Genomic DNA, 17,032 nt, shown 5'->3' on the forward strand with positions numbered 1-17,032 from the left:
CGGTAATTCGGAATATTAAAATCAAAATTTTTTGGAATTTTGATATCAGAATTTTTGACCGATTTCAATTTCGAATTCACTAACTCCGAATTCGAATTCGCTTCGAATTCAATTCGAAATTCAGTAAATTCAAATTTCACCGAATTCATGAATATAAAAATTATTATTATCATTATATAAATGTTATATTACATATTTATAAAAAAATATTATATATATATATATATGAAAACGAAATTAAAATCAAAATAGGAATTCCGAATCACCAAATTCAAAAATATAAAAATTATTATTATAATATAAATGATATATTATATATAAATATTATATATATATATGAAAAATGGATTTGAAATTGAAATCGGAATTTCCGATTTGAAAATTTTCATTACCGAATTTGACCCGATTTCGTCTAATTCGAAATCGGATATTCCAATTTCCACTCCGAATTACCGAATTCGAAATTCCGAATTCAATTCGACCGATTTGAATTCGGTCGGTAAATCAGAATTTTTTGATTTTGTACACTCCTAGGCACTCGTACTTTTTTGAAATTTTCTTATTATCACACGTAAAAAGAGTTAGGCTTTTAAATAGCTTTTACAACTCGCATAAGTCCTACCAATACTTGGAAACAACTAACGACACTTGCTCGTACTCCTAACAAGGCCTTAATCGGTCTCACATTAGTCTTAACTTGATCAATTAGTTAGACTAAATACTACTAACGACTAATAGGCAAATGATGCCTAACTTAACCTATCTAACCACTAAACAAATCGAACCATCAATTCGAACCACCTAGGCTTATCAATCCAATCGTGCTTCACTTGAACTATTTGAACTTTTCATGAGTTGAATTAGGTGAACAAATAATAAAGTGTTACCCTCAAGGTCTTCAATATCCCTTAGAACAATCTCTTGATCTTGGATAATACGAACTAACACTTGAAGTGGATCACGAAACTTCTTAATTCGAGCTCTTGTAATCGGTTCTAAAGGTATACGATCCCTCTCAACTTGTATAGTAGACTGCTCACCTTGTTCTCCATTACTCTTGATATAGCATAAGAGAACTGGTCTGTCTATGAAATCAGCAACGATCATAAAACCAGGGTTTTGGTGTTATCAAGTCCTTTTTAACATGTTACTAGTAGAAAAGTCAAACCTAATGATGCAGATAGGAAAAAAGAGAAAATATAACTATTTAAACAAGTACATGGCAGCAGTTTCCTTTCAAGGCACCAAGTGGTTTGCTCATTTTAGTGTTAATTTGTATTAATTTCTTTCCTACTTGATTAAGGATTTCAATGTTTGTTTAATTGCAAGGAATATAAACATTTCATTGGATTATGATACAAGAACTGGACTTACAGATATTTTGTCCACTGATGACATTGTCATCCATGCTCAATGTTTAACAAAAACAAAAATTGCGACCTTGCACCATGAATTCTTACTATTCTATTAGGTTGCAAAATTAACCATCAATCAAGTTTTTCTGCCACTTGTCCCTAGAAAAACCAAAGTTTTGGTATTTTATTCTTACGATTCCCTGAGTCAAAATCAGAGCCAAAGACGATCCACGATATGGAAGCAAGAAGAAATCAAACATCTACTTGAGTGGTTGGGTTATGAAACATAGAAATCAGAAATTCAAGATAGCACTTATATGTGTTTTGACATAGTTGAATGTTTGTGATAGAGAAGAAATCTAGAGTAGTGGATTTGATCAGAAAAAAATACTGCAACAGATAGGATTCCTTATCAATTTATGAGGTTTATCGAGGCTGATATAAGGGGAAATAATATGACAAATGGAATTATGTGCCTATATATGATGCTTATCAGACATAGTTAACATAAAATCCACTCGTGCACTTTTTAAATCACCAAAAACAAAAGAATTATTCTCCAACTGTTTGATAAAACCTTCTCAGTCGACTAGTTGCAGAAAATACAATTCATGCATAGTAGGGTGCTCGATAGAAGTCTCAACAGCAACCATAGAAAGCATGCTGTAAATGAGTAACTCTATATGATTAAGTAGTTGCAGGAGAAGGAAGAAGAAAAGAGAAAAAGGAGGAGGGAAGGGGGAAATGGTGGTGGCAACGGCAGCGTATGGTGGTTTTCAATTTTTGTAAAAAAATTAATCAAACAAATTTTAAATACTAAATATATCTCAATATACATTATCATAAGACCTAAGCACTGAATTTTCTAAACTTAAATTTAATGAATTAAAATTTTAATATGTTCAGATAGATTTGATAACAAAAAATAGAACATTTGAATTAATTAAATAATATAAAATTTTCTAGGCAAAATTTGCCTCCAAAATTAAGCGATAAGTTATTCACTTATCACTGAATGTAATATATATACTCAAATGTATCAAATTTAGTACTTAACAATTCAATAGTTTAATGGATTCAAATTTCAAATTTCAAAGTTCAGATTTTAATTTTCAGATTTCAGTTTTATCAAATGCATCGTTAATACTTGACAATTCAATAGATTCAAATTTCAAATTTCAAATTTCAAACTTCAATTTTCAAATTTTAGTTTTACCAAACACACCCTTAATTCAATAGACAAAAATATTTTTTTTAAATTATATAATGCTATTGTGCTGAGTAAATATGATAACAGCAGATTTTTTTTAAATAAATTAACACCTTGCCTTGCTTAATCAATCTAGCAGGATGTTTTGATATATATATATATATATATATATTAAATTACAAGGATGTATTGCTTTTTTAATTTAACGTCCTACTTTCTCTTTTTTTTAAATTCATTTCTCCTGTATTTACATAGGTTACTTGATAAGCAAAACAACTTAAGCATGCCAAAACCAAAATCCTTTAAAGCAGTGTCATCAATTGTCATAAACAATAATGTAAGTAGTAATTGAACCCCTCTCCCCCATTTTTTTCTTTTTTTCGTATAAAATTATTAAGAAAAAAGAAATCCCCCCCCCATTTTTTTCTTTTTTTCGTATAAAATTATTAAGAAAAAAGAAATAGGGTTCAATTACTAGTTACATTATTGTTTATTGAGCCCAAAACGAAGAAGACAATTGATGACATTGCTTTTAAGTATTTTGGCTTTGGCACTCGTAAAGTTGTTTTACTTATCAAATGGTAAATGCAGGAGAAATGAATTAAAGAGAAAGAGAAAGTAGGATGTTAAATTAAAAGAGCAACGCATCCTTGTAAATTAATATATATATACATATATATTCCTGGAAGGTTGATTAAACCGCCCATGAATAGATGGGTATGAGTATTTTAAATTTTTACATATGGGCATAAATGAGTTATCCAATAATACTCATTTAATAATAAATGAGTATTATTGGGTAACCCATTAAATCCAATTAACCCATTTAAAATTGTCTTCCCCTAGACCTCATCTCTTTCCTCACCCTTTTTTTTTTTTCAAATTTTTCGTTTTGTTATAATGTTAACTACTTTTGTTTCGTTATTATTATTATTTGTTGGTTTCATCTTATCATTTTATTTTTTCTTAATTTGTTAACTTGCTCATTTTTCAGCATTACCAATTTATGACAAGTTTTAGCTTTTTTTCTTATTTTTTTAAAATGAAATTTTAAATTTAGACATAAAAAAATGCTAGAGGTTCAAAATTTTTGGATTAAATTTTAATGTTAACTTTTTATAGTATTTAGTTCAAATTTTTATATTCTTATTGTTTAATTATTAAATAGTATGTAATTTTGCGACATAGAGTACAGATGGAAAAAAAATTGATAATTAGGATTATTGAGTATTATAAATAAATATTTAAAATTAATGATGGGTGCAAAGAATGGTATAAATTGATTACTTAGTTTACAAAAATAAATTTAAATAAATTTACAAAAATTTAAAATAAATGGATAATTTGGTTAATCAATTTATTTTGAGTATAAATGAGTTGACTCACTTCTACCAATTACTCATTTTACTCAATCAAAGCCCGTTCAAATAACCCATTTTGACACCTCTAGTTTTGTTTTCTAAATTTTGCTGCTTTACAATTCAAAAAAACATTTTTGCTCCAAGTTATAAAACCACGGATCCAAAAGCCTAAAGCCTAAACCCTAAATCCGAAAATGAAAGAAAAAAGCTTCCATCAACTTCATGACCCCTTTTTTTTTGGTGTAAAAAAACTTCAGGAATTAATTGCTCAAAATAATTCAACTGCCAGCTCAATCGCCTGTAACCTTCCCTTCACTTGAATAACTGCTCAGCGTGCAATCCTCGGAATGAGGTGATTATGCAACATTAGAAGAGGGAGGGTACTCCTACATGGAATTGGCAGCAGCAACTTCTCTATCTGCTTCTTGTTCTTCTTCACCAATTACTGGGTCATGGAGAACGGCATTTCTATCCCTGAGGGACGAAACCCAGTCCCTACCTTCCCTCCGACAATCTCATATCCAAACCATCCTTCAACTCCTCAACCGTTTCATTTTCTCCCAAGCCGATAATTTAATTCATGTTGCTTCCCTCCTGCCCCCTGACGAGGTAAAGCATTACTTCAATTTCCATAATACTTCTCTCTTGCTCTTGTTTTGATTCCGTCAAATCTCGAGAGATTCAATTTTGTTGTGGTCGGTTTTAGGTTGGAGCGGATATTATGCTTTTGATGGAATTGGCTCGGAATATTTCTGATGATGCTGCTGCAGATTTTGACGATGTCACTCAATCCTTCATTCAATTATCCAATTTTGTGAGTAGTAGCAATATTACAACACGTTATAAAGAGCCTGATAATTTTGAGAACTTGGACTTCTTTTTACGTCAAGTTGCATCTTATGCGTGTGCTTGCTGAAATTACAAATTCAAATATCTCGAACCTAGTCTATTTGCTTCATTTTAAGTGAACACAGGAAGATACATGGCAGCTAGCGTGTTCACATTGGAGGGAAATATCGATCTGAAATTTGACGTGATTACACGAACGTCCATACTAAAAAGAGATTAATGTACTTACCCCTGCCCATCTTGCTTCCCAAGGCCCAATCCCAAAAATTGAAAAAAGGAAAAAAAAAAAAAAGAAGAAAGAAAGAGTGTGAAAGGTGATGACTTTATTCACAACCATCTGTGCAGATGTACAAAAGCATTCTTGCTATTCTTCTTTTTTGCTATGCATTTTGCCATTCATCTTGTAGATTTCACCTACCTCGATTAGTTAAAGAACCCATCATTTGAAAGAACAGTAAACTGTCTCTAGTATATCAGTTGACAACAGTTGAACTCTGACATACAATTGGATAGGCGTACATTGGATAAAGTGAAGCAAACTGGGCTTCCTGATATTTTAAAACGTTCATTTCTCAAGATTCAACCTTGCCCTTTTCAGTGGTTAGTTTGGTCTTTAACATGCTTCTTTTGGTGTTTATAGTGAGACTTAGTGAAAAAGTATTTTCATAACATCTTTTGCAAATATTTTAGGGCTTTTCATGTAATGGATTGGGAAAAGGATCGGGAGGAATCCAATGGTGACAGATGTGTACTTGTCTGATCTAACTATATGGTCATAATTGCGCATCCAAATTAACTCCAGCACACAACATTGCATTTTCCAAGAATCATGTAATTATGCACTTGTAGTTAATGTCCATTACAAATCTCAGGCTACTTCTTGATTTATTATATCCAGGATGGGAAGTTTCTAAAACTTTTTCAGCCTTTCTTAAGGGTGTTCAACTCCTACTTTTCTATCTGCTGGAATAGAAGCAAATATTGTTGCAAATGTTTCACGTGAACCCCCAAGTGTAACTTTGCAGTTAGACATTTGCTAGAAAGATTAGTTGAAGTCGGTGGATGATTGAGAATGTCGCATATGCTATGTTAGGGGATAGCATAAATTTAGCTAAAGCTGCAGCTTGTGACCGAGGGCATAAAAGTATGCAACTACTAAGTCCATATGTGAAAAGAAGCATAGTTAAGCTAATTATAACTTGACTGCTGCCTCCCCAAGTACAAATAAATGCATTTCCCCCTTTTTGTATGTCACTTTGATCAGCAATAGATTAAGAATATTGCATTTAAAGTCTCTAGTTTAGCAGATTATAATAAAATTATCCTTCATGTCTGCACATTGGCATCTGAAGTTTTAAAAGCAAACATGTTTAGTGTAAAGCAGAACAACACGATGTTGAATTAGGCAACAAACTGGATTGAATCGAGGACAACAGTTTATTCTCTTTCTCTCTCTCTCAAAAGCAGTGCACATGTGAAAAATTGATTTTATAGAGTATTATAAAAAATTTATTCTTTGGTCGCCTTTTTTTTAGTTTGTTAGTTTATTCCTGTAAATCCATTTTCGAGGCCCCAGTGGTTTGCTGGTAAGTCCAAATGAGAATCAGTATATATTTGATACCGTTGCCACTCTTTACCTTAGCACAACTTATTATCTGCTGTTGAAGAATCCTACTTTCTTGGCAAAAAATTTGAATATGCTGCAATTTTCAATGCACTTTAGCACGTTGACAAGCCTGAAATTTGCTCTTTCAATTGCAAAATGTGCTTTTAGTTATTAAGGAAAGATGGTGAAGAAATGAATAGTGGAGATAGGAGCAGGACACTGCATTGATGCCAGGTGCAATGGAAAATGTGCAAAATAATTTGGAAAATTCAGGAATCAAGGTTATTTTCATATTGAAGGAGCAAAAGAGTCAACTTTTTGCCTGATCTATCCTGTCTAAAGCTGAGCATATGATTCCTCCCTGTCAATTGGTTGCCTTTATCAGCATATGCAGGGATTTGAACTTGGAACCATTGTGTCAGGATAACTTGTGTCATGAATTTTCAGTTTCATCTCTTAGCAAATACTCCAGACTTCGGACGATCTGAGCTTGGTTCCTGCATACACTTGTTTGTAGAGCAGATAATTATTCTCTTTTGTTATCCAGAGGGAATTAGGAGTACAAGAAAATTGAAAGATTTATCTTTGATGTATGTACCAAACACTTTCCCTACTAAAGATTTTAAGTTCTTGAGTTTTATAGGGATGTTACAGATAATTCAGCTTGGCTTGACTTAATATTATTATTATCTGTGTAGTTAAAGGTGATAGAGTGGAGTTAATTAAATCTGGAATGAGTTTCCTTTTTCTCTTGTATGTCTCTGGATGGGCAGTTCCTTAGTGTGGGAAGATGCATTATTTATGTTTCCTAGAACTTGTATAATTTTTAATAGATTATATGTGAAGGAAGTCAGAGGTGGTAAGTTAAACATTTGTATAAGGATTTAGATTTGTCCTTCACTACCCTCTCCTTGCTTCTGCAATTCAGACAGGTTTAATTGATTTGTATACCTCCTCTGATTATGTTTTAGTTCTGTTGGTTAATTTCACTGCATACAAAGTTCTACTCAAAATGCTATAAGCACATTTATAGTCATCTTCTGATGTTTGTTTAATTTTCTATATCACTGTTTATCAGATACATGGCACCATCTCTCGTGTTTCTTTCAAATTGGATGCAGCATCTTGGGTTTTATCACTTGACTGCTTCAGGAGAGTAGTGAAGGCTTTTCTTGGAAAAGCTAAAATGAATGCTGCTTTTATAGAAAATGCTTCTGTCATCAGCGCAATAAAACACTGTCTACAGTCTTCTAGGTACATGAACTCTTAAGTTCTCTGCTAATGTTGATTCGGTTTCTGATCATTACTTTTTTGTTCCTGGTTAAGCATCTTTGGCATTATACAGATCTTTCTGTTGTACCTAATATGCGAAAACTAGGTTCACTTATTACAAGATGTTGAGGCTTGCACGGCTTTCATATTTTTCTCAGGTTACTTTTTGGTGTTTGTCAGAGAACAAACTTGTCATCAGGAAATAAAGAACTGCTAGAGTTCCTTCACGTTGTTATTGCTTGCTTTCAAATGGAGTCACTTTACTCATCTTGCTCAAGTGGCAACAGGAAAGTATCTAAAAATCAATGTGTTTGGGAAGTCCAGAATACTGCTTTCTCCATAATTGGTGAAGTATACTTGAAGGTTGGCAAGTCATTACATATTGACATTTGGGAATCAACAATTAAGGTGCATGTTCTAGTTACAGTTTTGAAAATTCTTAGATTAAAATTAGTGATAGATGCAATGGCTACATTAAAGTGTAAGCAGTCTTTTTCTGTACTTTTTAGGTTCTTAGACACGTGATGGATTTCTTAGCTTCTAATGGCCCTCTTGCAGAAGACAGTGTGATGGCCACGTATGAATTTCTACCCCTCCCATAACTGCTTCATGAATCTGTAATCAGTAAAACACTGGTTCCTGTACTTTGCAGGTTTTACAACTCAGTTCTGCATTGCTTACACATGGTTCTTGTAGATTCTAAAGGATCTCTGTCAGCCCATGTAAGGATATGATTTAGGTTTAGTTCATGAGGTGAAAATTTTAATGTCTTCCTACATGTTATGTACATCTCATGCTATATTGCTTAGTTCGTAGGTGGTAAAACTTTTGGCAGGTGGCTGGTTTTGTAGCAGCATTGAGGTTGTTTTTAAGCTATGGTGTTGCCAATAGAAACCGTTTTGTATCACCAGAGGCTGGTCAAGGGAAGGAACTTATTTCTTCCTCAAAAAACCTAGAAATGGCAGAATTAAGTAAATCAGGCTCTGTCCCTTATAGACCACCACACTTGAGGAAGAGGGAATTGAAGAATTTGCAGCGGAAAGATGAGGAATCTCTTTCTTCTGCAGGACTTGAATCTTCAACAGGATATCATGTATCCTCTGATTCAGATTACAGTGATGGTGATGGATCAGCACGGGATCTTAGCATTGTTCGTTGTGACAAGACAAGACTAGCTGCCATTATTTGCTTACAGGTCTATTCACTTTTTTACATCTCTCATAGTTGAATTGTCTCCCATGCTCCAGGAGTTGTTGCACGTTGGTTGGAAAACTATGGTTTTCAAATCTTAAAAATTGATTTTGAATCTCAGCAGGATTAACTGTAAATTACTACAAGATGTGTGAAATCAAGTGCAATTCAAGATTCAGTAGATGGTAGGTCAATAACATATCTGATGTATGGTTCACCCAATAACATATTATCGGATCAAAGTTAAAGCTTGCTGAAGTTGTATCACCATTTGCAGGGGAAGAGAACAAGCCATTAGAGTAGAGGACTTTCACAGAGACATCCATTCACTAACTCAAGAACGAATAAAAAAGAGTTTTCATCTCTAATTCCCTTTAGGCCTATCTATCTCCTCCCTCCTAAAGACAAACAAAATGGATCAAAAAACCCTATTGTATAACCCCCACTAGTCCCCAGCACATCCAATGTTAACACCAGAACTCTGTTTTATCTCTAAATCTAGGTCATTTATCCTCGTCTAATTCCTCATCCTTTTTTTTCTTCAAACTTTATCATGTTTACTCTTCTGCATTACTGATGAATAAGGTTATCATCCGGATAATATGTAACTCCCTTGAGAATTTTGAAGTGGATACATACATTGGACTCGAGTTAAAATAGAGATGTCTGAAGGAATGACCTTGAAAAGGAAGGTTTCTTGAAATTCCTTAATATTACCCTTATGTACTAACCAAGAGCAAAAGAGAATTGCCTAAATGAAGCTTCCAAATTCACATAATTGTCAGGCAATTATTGACTGCTATACTATGAAGATATCATGCTTGTTAGCTGTTGAATTTTGGGCAGTGTTTTTGAGATGAGTATTTAAGCAATTTTACAATATATTAGTCCTGACACGGTTTGTTACTGAATTTGATTGGAAGGGATCATTTGGAACTTTTAAAGTTGAAGGGGGCACTTGAATTTGGCTCCTCCCTGCTTGTCAGGCAATTATTGACTGCTATACTATGAAGATATCATGCTTGTTAGCTGTTGAATTTTGGGCAGTGTTTTTGAGATGAGTATTTAAGCAATTTTACAATATATTAGTCCTGACACGGTTTGTTACTGAATTTGATTGGAAGGATCTTTGTAGAGCTGATCCTAAATCATTTGCTACCCAATGGACAATGCTTTTGCCCCAAAGTGATGTTCTACAGCCAAGGTTAGACCACTGTGCTAATGAGTTAATGCTTTTTGTCTATGTTTCTCAAATTCTCTTATGCCCGTTTATGTTTTATTGATCATTGATAGGAAGCATGAAGCAACTTTGATCAGTTGCCTGCTGTTTGATCCTTACATAAAGGTAGATAGCTCCCTCTGATATATTTTGCATGAATCTAGTAGGATTGCCCTGTGATTGCAGATAAGATGCTCTCCCTTGTATTGGAAAATTTTGTGACTGAAATATGCTTTGATGCCCAGGCACGGCTTGCGTCTGCCTCTACTATTACTGCGATGCTTGATGGACCTGCATCGGTTTTCCTACAGGTTGCAGAATTTAAAGATACCACAAAGCGTGGATCATTTACAGCGCTTTCCAGCTCCCTTGGTCAGATCTTAATGCAGCTTCATTCAGGTTGGGATAATGGATATGTAATGTATTTTTGGTTGCTGGATTTTCTATCTGACAACCGTGTTCCCTTAAAATATCCTTGGCACTTTTTTGTCCATTGTTAATGCTTTGTTGTCTGAACCCTACATGAAGGCTGTGTTAATTCTGAATCTTTGATTTCCATTGATAGGCACTCTGTACTTAGTGAAACATGAAAAGCATGGGGGATTACTGGCGTCCCTGTTCAAAATTCTGACACCTTTGATATCATCTACTCCGTAAGAGTCCTTTGCTCTTGTCGATTCTTGTCATTGCTGTAAATTGCTCTACAACTACTTTATTTTGGTTTAACTGCTGTTTATTGTCATTCTTGATAACATGCCCTTGGCATGCTTTCTTTGATGGTTTATTGTTGTCGTGGCAAGAAAAATGAATCATGTAGGAGCCTACTTGAAAAATTTAATTATTCTTTGACTTCAGCTACCTTGTCCTTTAGCTGAACTACCGCAGACCCCTGAACTTTGGAAAGCCACATTTAGAACCCTTGTCAGCTATTTGTTGAAGATTATGTTGGAAGGAAGATGAAAATTACCTAATTTAGCTAATGTGTTGAGCAAGTCTTCGGGAGGAAAATGAAAACTACCTAACCCTGTTATATACTCTCCTTACTGCCTGCAGCTGTACTTCACCCACCAAATGCCATCCACTCCTATCCTTTCTACTTCCTCCTCCCCCTCCCCCCCCCTGGGTGGCGCGTCCCCAAGAAGAAAAAAAAAGATTTTCCCCATGCCCTCATGCATCTCATCACCCTATTCCTAATTCGTCCTTCCCTCTCTTCTTTGCTCCAACTCCAAAGCAGACCCATTCAACTGCATCTTTCTATTTCTCTGCCCACCATACCTAGGCCCATATCTTTCCCCTCTATCTCCCTACCAAACAGCCACTCACCACCAACTAGCATCCAACTGCGTATCTGTTCTTGTTTGTTTGATGATTTGTGTGCGATGTTTCCTTATGTGGCTGTTTTCACTATGTGTAGAATATACATGTGTTCTGTCTCCAGTCATTTTTTGTACAAGTAATAATGACTGTCCAAAGTGCTTGCTGGTGATTTTTTCTGCATGCCTAGTGCTGTTTGTTTCTCATTGTGTAATTATCTGTCTTCTGTGTGATTTGTGCCAGCCGTTCTGCTAATTATTTCTTATTTTCTTTACTTTGCACTCAAGTTTATACATCTTGCATGGAATATATGTGGTCTGTGTGTCTGTGTTCCCCGTGTTCTTTCTTTTTTAGCAGAGTATTTGTTTTTTATTTGGTTTATGGTTCATTAAGGTGATTTTAGATCTGATGCACAGATTGACTCAGATTTGATTGTTGAATATATGGTGAAAATTAGAAGCTAGAATCATATAACCAAATCTAGTGTATCTATTGAGGGATGCAACTATATTTTTTGCAAATACTGTGTAAACAGAATTTGTACATGGAATACAGCCTTCCAAATTATAAGTGTATCTCTGTTTACATCTAGTACCGGTTAGATCACTCTACAGAAAAGATTCTTTTGCATGAATACTTGATTTTTAGCAACTAATTTATAGATGTTCAATTAATTTGTATGTTACAGATATTCAAGAATGCCCCCAGGGTTGCTGCTGACAGTTATCTCTTCGGTTCGAGAAAGGGTCGAAGATGGCTTCTTAGTTCGAATTGACCAGACAAGCCTACTGGTGAGTGTTATAGTGCCACATACATAATTATCAAAACAGTTATAGATTTCCTGAATTGCTCTTACTGGGAGGTAGAAGCTTATTAAAATCCTATAACCATTTTTTTTGTTCTTATAGTATTTTGATTTGTTAGGTTTTCAATCATATCTCTTACTGACTGGGGATTCTGAAGGGCATGCTTTTGTGTGATGTGTGGGTTGAAGTTGCTAACTCCATATCATGCCACTTACAAGACGGATGCGTATTTGAAAGTTTGGTTAATGGTGATTGAGATGCTTTTCCACTAACTTATATGATGCAAGGGAGTCGGCTCGTGTTTGCCAATTGAATAATCTAGCTACTATCTTGAAAATATGTTAACCTATCTATTGGTCTTGTGCAACATGTATTCAGCACAAAATGTTGATGGACTTTAGATGGTTTAAGTAAATTTATTACCTTAGGCTACAGGCTATTGGCCATTCCATGACAAAGTCTTTTGGTGGAAGACCTTGTCCAACTTGCTGATAACTTCTTACTTTTCTAGCTTTTCAAGTTGTTCAAGTTGTAGATATTTAAGGGCACGTGTCAGATATTGGAACTTTACGTAACATGTAATGCCAGTCCTTTTTTGTGGCATGTGGCTGTAACTAGCTTGTGTTAATTTTGAATATCTTCTCGAGATGTTTGTTACCTAGTCTTCTCTGCAGCTGTAAATGATTTTGGGCTATCAGAAAACATTTCTGGTTCCAAGATCTTTACAACAGGCTTGTATAAGTAGCTGCATAGAAGGTTATTCTGTATATTTGGCATATAGCGTATGCTTAGGGTTACTGCTTTTACTTCCTCAATGCTACTATATGAAAATCTAGGCGAGATAGCATCAGGGGCATTGGGAGGCTACATAAATATTTGTTTAGTTAGTATTACTTATTAATGCATGATGGCCTCTTACATCAAAGATAAGTTCTAGAGCTCATTTTTCTTATGTTTTTAATCTGAGCAAATAAACCTGCACATTTTGTTTTCAAGCTTTTCCATTCCAAGATCTATAGGGATCATGTTTGATGAAAGGACAGAATATATTTATTTAATCTTTTTAATTCGAATTTCGATTTTCCTTAATTTGAAACCATAGTACCCATGAGAAAGAGGCTGAACCAATAACTTTTGGACCTAAATCACTTGATGAAAATGCTTAAGCCAAGTTATTAGTATTCCACTGCCTTGGATATCGTTAATCAATCAAATCTCTCAATCTAACTGGTGTGGAATGTAGGGGTGTTACAGAACCTTCATTAAATTATCAAAAAACGATTAAAAAAAAATACAAAGATGTTCGGCAAGTAGTTAATTGTTGAATTAACTACTATCAATTGTATCCATACTGTCGAGATTTTCACAGAGGAGACATGTTGCATTTTGCAGTGGAGAGATGTTGCTTTTTGCTGACTGCTATAGATTAAGGAAGATAATCGGGCTTGCATAGTTTTCTAGACACATTCTTTATGAGTTGTAACTTCTGTCCTACACGTCTTCCTCCTGTACATTGACACACATGCCAAATTACACAAGGTAAATTATGCTCGCTGCCATTCTTCATTTGTAGGCTGCAGCTTTTGATTGCTTAACGGTAGCTTTGTCTGTCTCACCCCCCTCAGTTCAAGTCAAACATATGCTTTTAGAGGAAGTTGGAAGAGGTAAGCTGCTTTAATAAGTTCTTGCTTTGCTTTTTATGTTAATGATTTTATAGGGTTATGTTATTTGTGTAAGCATGACAGAGCATTCACGCAGCGCTAATTTTACTTTGCAACATGCCCATTTTCCTCAAGTCTCAACCCCCATCCACCTCATCTGAGTTTAGCATATTTTGATAAAAGAAAAAACAAACAAGTAAAACACATAAGCAAGTATCCAAATCATGGTGTACTATCTCCCTTTTAGGATATTTTAACAATCTTATGATAAAAATTTATCTTAATTTCAGATCTTAAAGTTGTATATACTCTTTTAAGTGTTTTTGGTGGAATATTTTCTAAGTATGGCAACCATTGGAACTGGGAAATGAGCGAGAATGGGGAACATCAGCTTAGAAAATCAAGTGTTAATTTGGATCTGTAGGACTTAAGTGAGCCCTTACTGAGCTGGCATAAGATATTTTGGACCTACTATAAATTACATGCTTTTCAGCTTTTTTTTTTTTTTTTTTCAGTTTCAGTCAGCTGTTTATTTATTTTATTTATGGTGTTTTTACAACTTCTGAATTACTGCATATAGGTTTTTTAAGTCTGTTCAAGTTCTTAAGTTGTTTTTTTGTCTATTTAGCTTGGAGATATTGAGAATTTCTCAAGCATTTATGTCTATGTCAAATTTGGGACAGAATTCTAACCTTGGTTGTGATGCTTATGTTACCGGATGGGTGATTTTAACACTCCCCATTGCTTCTCTGGGCAACTTACATAGCTCTTTCTCCTCAAGCCTGTACACATTGAAGCTCTTCGGCCCCATGAACAGCTCCTCAATCCTTTTTATTTGAAATTTTGAGACCCAGAACCTTTTATGCATATTGCACCCCATTATTTCCCTTTAAATCCACTACTTTCATTGAATTTATGCTGAGAAAACTGGAAACTACAGAGATATATGGCTTGTTATGCTCTGGTATGATAGTCTGAGCCACCTTTTGTCCTTGTATTAGAACTTCAGGGGTGCCTTGTGACCGTGAATGAACTTATCAAAGAACTTAGTCACTGATTCTGTGGTTAAGGCTTTGATGGGTTATTTGGTTTCTTTTGGTTGATAAAGATGTGTTGATATCTTAGCCTGTTTCAGTGGTTAAGGAACAACCAAGATAATGGAGATAAGGTACCTTTTGAATGAAAACTCCAAGAAATCGAAAAAGGAACAAGTTAATAAAATCTTGAGGAACAGGAAAATCAAAAGTAAAACTTAATTTGTCATGGACAAAAAGTTATTTGTACTCCTTTGGAGGAATTTTTACTATGGTTCTAGTTTCCTATTAAATCGCATCTGAAGCCTGAATCGATTTCTATATATGTTTCCATATATTGTTTACTTTGGAGATGATAAAGTTACTCTAATGGTTATTCAGGTTTTCTTGAGGTGCAAAAGAAGCCTGGACTGTTATATGCATTATTTTCGTATTCTGAACCATTCAGGAGCCCATCTATAAGCTTTGAATCACTACAGGTAATATTTTATAATTCTCAGAGGAATTCTTTGATCTTTGTATTTTAGTTACTTTTGTGGGAAAATAATAATTTTGTTCCAGGTGCATGATGAATTTTTTCTGATTTAGATGGATATGCATATAATGTTACAATCATTGAACGAGTAGCACATGTTGAATGTTTTATGGTGTGAATTCTTTGGTTTGTTCTATGGTCTTTAAAGAGAATTATGATTCTGTTCAAACATTTAAGGATTCACACCTCTAAATCTAACGCTTAGATCAGTTATTGAGAAACTATGTTTTGTCTGATAATAGAAGTTCATCTATACACACCCTGGTTTTTGAATGATATATGATAATTAATATTTTACCTGGTTGGCTTAACTAATTTTGATATTAAGCGTGGGGTTGCAAATCTTGGTTTATTTCTGCATTGATAACTGATCTGCGACACTTTGAGTACGTAGATGGTTGTGAACTTGAAAGTCCTCTTCTCTCCTCTTCTTCCCTGCCTCTTTCGTTGTTAAATTCTCCTTTTTGTTTTGGTTGCATTATTTTTCTGTGTTTTAGTTTTGCCAATTTCTTTGACAGCATAGGCACCTAATTTCTGATATTCTTGTTTTGATAGAACTATTAAGATATTATGTTTCTGGTACTTATAGCAGTAGTGAAAACCGCCTAGAATCTTGTGTGCAATTTGTTGCCTACCATTTCTTCCAAATGTGTCACTGTGATGATCTTAGTTTATGAAGCTTAAGCAAATGAGGGAGAACAATAACTTTGTGGATATTCCATTATAAGTTATGAAGTTTTCTGCTAACGCGCTTAATATTTCAAGCTTTATGCACTACAAATGTCACATTGTCTTTCTTTTTTCTATGGTCTATACATGCCAGATCATGATGTGTCATACCCCCCTTGACTGCTTTTGTGCACAATATGGTATTGCATCCATATTGTGCAATATCTAAGTATATCTACAGTTGTAATAGCTTCTTTCTGCATCCAATTGATTGAGATAGGAAGTGCTATTTAAGAATACATAGGGGATAGCGTGCTGTAGTATTGTCTGTGGATTTTATGCTTTCTTGCCCGAGTTCTACATATTTTAGATAGGGTAAAAAACCTCAGCGGCCATTAAACTATTGCCCACAACGACTTTTGATCATCAAACAAATTTTCATCACAAATTAGCTACTAAACTAACTAATCAGCACAACTGTGGCCATTTCGTAGATTTTGGCTCTTAATCTAGAAAAATAATTAGAACACGTGTCAAAACACAAGGATATGTTTGTCCACCACTAACTCGACATCTCTCCCCATCCACTTGGCTAAAGCAGAAATTTCCCAAAAAACCGAAACATCTTCTCCATTCCAACAGAACAGAGGACAATTGTTGCGTTATCTTCTTCTTCTCCGGCAAAGCTTGTCAGCTTCTGGCAACACTGGACCATTGCCTCCTCTCTCCCAATCATCAAAACATAGTACATACAATAAATTTCGTTGGAACAACCAAGAAAAGGGAAGGAAAACAACAAAAATAAAACGAAAATTAGATTAAAAAATCTCTTGATTTCTGGCTTGGGTCTGCTCACCAGTGAACACGTGGGCTTTGACCAGCTTTGGACTGGCCGGATTTCCTCCCTTTTGCTCATACAGATTAAAAGAACCCAAACTCCTTTTTCACAA

The 17,032-nt window shown here is 34.6% G+C and overlaps 1 protein-coding gene across 3 annotated transcripts in view; it reads left to right on the top strand.

The window, feature by feature from the left end:
• Positions 1 to 4,176: 4,176 nt before the first annotated feature.
• Positions 4,177 to 17,032, top strand: part of LOC113779307 (HEAT repeat-containing protein 6) — a 28,020-nt gene continuing 15,164 nt past the window's right edge. For 2 of the 3 annotated variants that reach the window (XM_027324858.1, XM_027324860.1), the window contains exons 1-14: positions 4,177 to 4,535; positions 4,633 to 4,740; positions 7,460 to 7,635; positions 7,812 to 8,061; positions 8,163 to 8,230; positions 8,306 to 8,375; positions 8,489 to 8,848; positions 9,969 to 10,048; positions 10,138 to 10,189; positions 10,309 to 10,462; positions 10,629 to 10,716; positions 12,066 to 12,168; positions 13,757 to 13,847; positions 15,260 to 15,357. In XM_027324858.1, the coding sequence (XP_027180659.1) occupies positions 4,317 to 4,535; positions 4,633 to 4,740; positions 7,460 to 7,635; positions 7,812 to 8,061; positions 8,163 to 8,230; positions 8,306 to 8,375; positions 8,489 to 8,848; positions 9,969 to 10,048; positions 10,138 to 10,189; positions 10,309 to 10,462; positions 10,629 to 10,716; positions 12,066 to 12,168; positions 13,757 to 13,847; positions 15,260 to 15,357 (1,917 nt within the window). In that variant the 5' untranslated portion in view covers positions 4,177 to 4,316. The remainder of the gene's footprint in view (positions 4,536 to 4,632; positions 4,741 to 7,459; positions 7,636 to 7,811; positions 8,062 to 8,162; positions 8,231 to 8,305; positions 8,376 to 8,488; positions 8,849 to 9,968; positions 10,049 to 10,137; positions 10,190 to 10,308; positions 10,463 to 10,628; positions 10,717 to 12,065; positions 12,169 to 13,756; positions 13,848 to 15,259; positions 15,358 to 17,032) is intronic. The other variant, XM_027324859.1, reaches the window with a different exon arrangement.

This window comes from Coffea eugenioides, chromosome 8 (assembly GCF_003713205.1).
Source record: "Coffea eugenioides isolate CCC68of chromosome 8, Ceug_1.0, whole genome shotgun sequence".
Classification (NCBI taxonomy): domain Eukaryota; kingdom Viridiplantae; phylum Streptophyta; class Magnoliopsida; order Gentianales; family Rubiaceae; genus Coffea; species Coffea eugenioides.